Source organism: Alligator sinensis, unplaced genomic scaffold, assembly GCF_000455745.1.
Source record: "Alligator sinensis unplaced genomic scaffold, ASM45574v1 scaffold117_1, whole genome shotgun sequence".
NCBI classification, from domain to species: domain Eukaryota; kingdom Metazoa; phylum Chordata; order Crocodylia; family Alligatoridae; genus Alligator; species Alligator sinensis.
This window is the reverse complement of record NW_005841855.1, coordinates 2,002,925-2,009,291: the sequence shown is the minus strand read 5'-3', so window position 1 is coordinate 2,009,291 and position 6,367 is coordinate 2,002,925. Positions and strand designations below refer to the sequence as shown.

The 6,367-nt window shown below is 44.2% G+C and overlaps 1 protein-coding gene across 2 annotated transcripts in view; it reads left to right on the top strand.

The window, feature by feature from the left end:
• Nucleotides 1-1,674: 1,674 nt before the first annotated feature.
• Nucleotides 1,675-6,367, top strand: part of KCTD1 (potassium channel tetramerization domain containing 1) — a 149,785-nt gene continuing 145,092 nt past the window's right edge. Inside the window, exon 1 of one of the 2 annotated variants that reach the window (XM_014524139.2) lies at nt 1,675-1,889. In XM_014524139.2, the coding sequence (XP_014379625.1) occupies nt 1,881-1,889 (9 nt within the window). In that variant the 5' untranslated portion in view covers nt 1,675-1,880. The remainder of the gene's footprint in view (nt 1,890-6,367) is intronic. The other variant, XM_014524133.2, reaches the window with a different exon arrangement.

Sequence of the window (6,367 nt, the reverse complement as noted above, 5' to 3'; positions counted from 1 at the left end):
AGGAGAGGGGGCAACCAGGAAGTGAACTGTGGTGTGCATTTCTTAACGAAGTTTTTCCCTCAATGGGGAACCACAATCAATTAAGTAGCCCATATATGTGTGTGTGTTACATATTGTAATTACAAAGTATTTGAAAATAATCTGATTCCTAATGGAAAATCTTTCTATGCAACCCACTGCCACTAAAAATGGTTGAATGTGTTCCTAAGCAAGTGATTAAGTCATGCCCTATTTTTCATAGGTTGCAACAATAAATAGCCAAAGGGGGAAGAGGGTGATTTACTACTATTACTGCTACTGCTACTACTACTACTACTACTACGCTAAGGTTTTATTCAAGCATCAAATATTTTAGAAAAACAAAAACCATTGCAGGTATTTGCTGGACGTGTCTGGTTCTATTCATGGGTTTTATTGGGCAGCTTTGGCCTTACAGCCTGGTCTTTTTCATAAGAAATGTCAGCAAAGTCTTTGACTTAATGGACTGTGAAGTGCTTAGAAACATACCGTTTCAAAAAGTATACTGCAAGGATGTGACATTAATGGGAGATGACCCATGGGTTTATAACAAAATATCCCATTGTAACCAAAAGGAAATTATTACAGCCTTCACAGAGAGCAGTATTGAACAAAGCCATATATAAAATACCACAGGGTGAGGTTCAGAGGGTGGTGGAATAAATTAAGCCTAATCAAATATTGGATTTTAAAATGATTTAGCTCCTTTCCTTGAGTTTTCTTCAGAGGAACTTGCTAGTCAAGAAGAGGAACTGTGTTGGGCGGCTCCTTTTTAATTAGATAATTGAAGAAAGAAAGTTAGTAGCATTTGTGAGCAATGTCACATGAACCTCAATGGTAAATTCCTGGATTTGCTTACATGGATTTGTTTTCTTTTAATTTTGCTGTTTAAAAAAAATGCAGTGAAACTCCTTCAATCTTTCTGCAATTCTGCATGGTTGAACATTTGAAATGAGTTTGTGTATCACCCCCAGGCATTGATTCAGACTTGATTGGGGCAAAGCAGGCTCCATGTGCTTATTTTTATACACGTCATTTGGGAAGTTATATAGCCAAAGGAACAGAAAATGTGTTGCTCTCTTGCCAAATTATCACATATCCCTTGATCAAACGGGGAGGTGATCCTAATCAACAAGTTGTGCGACCTTAGTACAATGGCAATGTCAGGTCAACTTGAGAAAGTGGAGAGAGAGATCTAAATACAAATTTTAAAAAAAGAGAGAAAGAAAGAAACAACCAACAATCCTTATAATTATCATCATCTGCTGCTTTTCCTTCTTCTGGCAAAGAAACACTCCATCCATTTGCAGAAATCGCCCGCGGAAACGTTACATCAAAACTAATCACAACGATTAAAATCAGCTTTTCTGTGCAAGAGGAGAGTAAAAAAGCAAGTTGGAGGCTGGAGCGAATCTGTTTTTTCCAACCTCCTCCCCCCCACCCCCCAAAAAAAAAATCCTGGAAAAAAAAATTACATGCGAGAATATGTATTTATATGCACGTTTTGAAGGAGATCAATTTTCTGCCCGTGCGATCGGTTTAATTTAATTCAACTTTTATTTTCGGAGATTGATTTAGACTGGAGGTAGAGACATGAGCTAATTGTATCCTGATCCTTGCCTTGAGGGGTTTCAAAGCCCTGGAGCAACTATTCTCTGTATTTTGTTCTGTCTACCTTAGCCAAGCTATTGCATTTCTCTCTGGTGTAGCGAGGAGAGCAGATCGCTGCTGGGAGAGAGAAATCTCGGAAGTGGGGGTGGGGGGGGAGGAAAAAAAAGGGAAAGGGACTTTGGGAGGCCCCCAAAAAAAAGAAAAGAAAAGAAAAGAGAGCGCGGGAGAGAGAGAGACACTTTGTGGCTCCGATGTTTCAGGTAAGATCTGACTGTTTGGGATTGTTATTATTTGCTAAGGAGGGTACGGCTGGGACTCCGGGCGCAACTCGCGTGTACGCATGTGCCAGGCAATGGGCGAGCGCTGCACACTCCTCTCCGCGCGGGGCTGGCCGCGCTCCCACCTCCAGCTCGCCGGGAGAGGGGGTGCGGGCTGGGCTGGGCTGGGCATTGTCTGCGCCTCACGGCTCGCTGCAGGAGAGCCGCCATTGTGTGCGTGTGCGTGCGTGTGCATGGCCCCGGGGCTGGGGAGCAAGATGCACCGTGCACCCGGTGGGGGAGGAGGGGGCGGGGAGCGCACGGGGGCAGCCGCGCTCCCGCGGCTCGGCTCCCGCCTGCGCACTGCCGGGCGCAGCTGGGGCCCGTGTGCCCGCCCCTCTGGGGCGCTTAAAGGGCCAGCGCTGCGCTCCCAAACTTGCCCCCTACCCCAGCGGCTTGACTGAGGCGATCCCGCAGCCCGCCTCCTGCTTTGCATCCTCGCTGGCAGGCGGAGTCGCGGGGTGTGGGGGGGCAAATAGCAGCACCGGCGCCGGCTCCTTGGGTGCCCCTCCTGCTTTGGGGGGACTCTTTCGAGGTGTCTGTCCCTGGAGCAGCAGCGCCGGCAGCGGGAGCACGAAGCTTTCCCTCGCGTGAGCGGGGCCGGCGCGGGCTCTGCTGCATGGAGGTGCCCCCAGCGCTGTGTTGCACGGGCACTTTTCAGGCTCAGCTGGCGCCCTCCCACGCGGCGGGCTGCTCCCCGGAGCAAGGGGCTGGGCTGGGGGCGCTGCTGCGATGTGGGGCCGGCGCGGGCGCCCCGTCGCGGCGGGGCCGGGGGAGGCTGCGCAGCCGCCGGGGGGCTGGAGCCCGCGCGGACCCGGGGGAAGGGGACTTAGGAGGGGTTTCCCGCTAGAGCCGGCCTGGCCCGGGCACCGCGGTGCTCTTTCTTTGCTCCGTCTCGGCGTATTTATTGGTGAGGGGCGAAGCGCCGCACGCGAGGATGTGGCACACGCTAGAGGTCTCTCTCGCCGCTGCTGCCTCTTAGTGGGTTTACTCGCGGTTTCCAGCCCTCTCTGGTTCCCAGAGCCGTACAACAGCAGGGCTGGAAGGGACCTCGGGAGGCCGTCTAGTCCCACCCCCTGCTCAAAGCAGGACCAGCCCCAGCTAGATCATCCCAGCCAGGGCTTTGTCGAGCCGGGTTTTAAAAACCTCCAAGAATGGAGTTTCTTCAACCTCTCTGGCTAACCTGCTCCGGTGTTTTACTACCCTCTTAGTGAGAGCGTTTTCCCTAATATCTATCCTGAACCTCGTCTGCTGCAACTTGAGCCCGTTGCTCCTGGTCCTGTCATCTGCCACCACCGAGAGCAGTCTAGCTCCATCCTCTTTTGAACCCCCCTTCAGATAGTTGAAGGCTGCTATTAAATCCCCTCAGTCTTCTCTGCAGACTAAATGCACCCAATTCTTCAGCCGTGAGTAGTGACTGCAGAGATCAACTTCCTCTGATTTTTTTTTTTTAATTGAAGTCATGGTGAGGCAATGCCTCACACTTAGATCTCTCTTACTGTCACCTGAACATCTCTGCCTCTGTTCATTTGCACGTTCTTCTAGTTAAACTTTAGCAAAACACAGTGGCTCTAAGGCCATGCCTTGATTTTTCTTTTACGAGCTTTATTTGCCCATTTAAAAAAAGTATTCAATCTCTAGGGAACTAAATACCTTTTGGGGCTAAGATACATTTGAGCTGAATCCTAGAAGTCTTTATGCAGTTTTAGCTCAGTTCTTACTCCAAGAAAACTCCCACTGAAATTGAATCAGGATCCCAGGGTTTTGGTCTTGGGTCAGGACAGGAGAAATGCTTGAACTAAAAACTGGGTATTAAAGATGGTCATGTGAGAAAACAAAGGATTTAGCAATATTCTAAACACCTGATAAATGCCAACTATTCCTTAGCATCTCCATGTAATGCACGTAAGTATTATCACCATTTCACAGATGGGGAAACTGAGATACAAAGAGGTTCATTGACTTGCCTGAGGCCATATAGCCCATAAATGACAGAGCTGGGATTAGCTGGGACAAACTGTGATCTCTTGCTCCTTTGCACCACCGTGGTCATCGGCTCCCGTAGCATCTTGATTTAAATCGGATCTGGACCCCAGTTCCATGTCCAATCCCATTGGCCACTCTGACTTTATTCAAATTGAGTTCCGGAGACCTCAAATTAGGGGTCATCACATACATTTTTGAAAAGATAAATTATTGTGACCATTTAAGATTATTTTTGTCATTAAGATCTTTTTTGACTCCATTTTTTCCTATCAGCATGGTTCAAATTTTGGGTTTTTAAATATGAATTAGTTGCTCATGGTTAATGTTGCCTTTGTGTGGTTTCTCAGAAGTGATTCTTAGACTGGATGAGATATTTGGTTTTAGGGTGGAATAACTTGGGAACAGATGACTTTGCATGATGGAAGCTTCCATTCTTTAAAAACCTTACTCATGCAGAAATGAAAGATTGCATTTTTGTGTGCAAAAAGGCTGCCCTTCTCATTCAAGAAAGAAATGCTACATGTAACTGACCTGCATACAAATGCTTATTGAAAGGATTAAGAGAAGTTTGTGTGTGCAGAAAATGTAATGTGAAGGGAAATTTCAACTCATCACAACTCGTTTGAGTGCCTGATATAAAATGAGAATCTTTCACAATTAAGAGACTATCTTATCTGTCACTCATTTAATACTCGGGCAGCATTTCCAATGAGCCAGGCTGGACAGGAATGAGACTTCTGCCTTTTTTTATTTTTATGGCTTTTAGAGATTTTTTGAGGAGGGATGTATGATTTTGACTAACGGGTTTACTATTCATGTGTTTTGTTGAATACAACATTGCACAACCAAAATACAGTATCAGGTTCCTCATTTCATATAACTGGCTAGCAGTTAAATTTAACTGGGTTCCTTAATGATGATATTAAGCACTTCTATGGTATTTCAAGAGACTGATGATCAGTGCCCTAATGCTCCTGTAAATTAGGCATTATCCCGATAGGGGAAAGGGGCACAGAATGCCTTACAAGGGTGTAAATTTGGGACAATTTTACTGAAGCCAACGGAACTATACAAAAATGATGTAAATTAGATCAGAATCAGGCCCTGAACATTTTTGCGATCTGCCCAGGAGCACATACTGTAACAGTGACAGAGGTGCTTTTTGAAGCTGAATTTCTTAGCTTCCCATATTATGCTCTGTCCAGTACACCATAGTTTCAATTGCAATGTGCATTCAACTGCTCTGCTCCCAAAGAAAAAGATGTCAGTCAGAAGCAAATTTCTGCAAAGATGCCTGCTGTTACTTATTTTGGATCCCTTGTATGCTGCTGCAGTCCAGCCAAGTTGGATTTCCTTCCAGCAAACAAATTTAGTTAGTATTTTATTCACAGAAACACCATTCTTATTTTAAATTGCCTATTTCTGTTGGTCTGTGTTGCATTTATGTTGTTTTTACAACCAGGGTAAAGTTCAACACTGGTATAATTCCACAGACTCCTATGGTTTTACGCCATGATTTAATTTGCCTCAGTATATTAAAATACGTAATTTTGCTGTCCTGCTTTTCATAGAATATAATCTTATATTTGCAGTTTGGGGAAAAACCACATGTAATACACATGTTCATTTTATTTTAACTTTCTCTGCTTAGCAATTTCCACAATTCACAAATAACGTCTATTTTATTGCTTCTCGGATGTAAAAGTGCTCTTTTCTCTAAATTTATCTTTAAAAAAACTTTAAAAAAAACAAAAAAAACCCCAGTGAAAAGCACTAGTATGTTGTGCACATGCAATGTATATTCATACAATTTTTAATAAATATGTTTGGGTCCTCTAACGTGACTTTTAATCACAACTTTTATTCAAAAGATCTATTAAACACCTCTCTTATCAGACTGACCCAAATTTGGTTCTGATTCTTGTTCAGCTGCTCTGAGTCAACACAGAATAAACAGCTCACCTAATCTCCATTTCCTGACCATTGCTCATATAGTTACTCCCATTGATAAATAGGAGTTGCCAGCAGGCTTAAGGAGTGCAGCTCCCTAAATAGATGGTTGGTTGGTATGTTTGTAGCTCAAGGCAATCTTAAAGGAAAAAAAACCCTGAAGTACTTGCTACAGCAAAGGACCTTTGTTTTCAACAGTATTCATTGCCTTTTGTTCTTTCCTCCCAACACATTAAATAAATTTGAATGGGAAATAGTGCTTTTTTTTTTTTTTTTTGGTCTGGAGGCTTTTAAAAATGAAATGGAAACAGCAAAACTGCCTCAAGGGCTTAAGCTTCAATGTAAACATCTATGGACTATTAGACCTTACTTTCATTGGTGTAAATCAGGAAGTAGCACCATAGGAATAAATTAAATTAGCATCTTGAGAAAAGAATTAGGATCTTTAAATGAACACTACAAGCTGTCTTTGAAACAGAGATGTG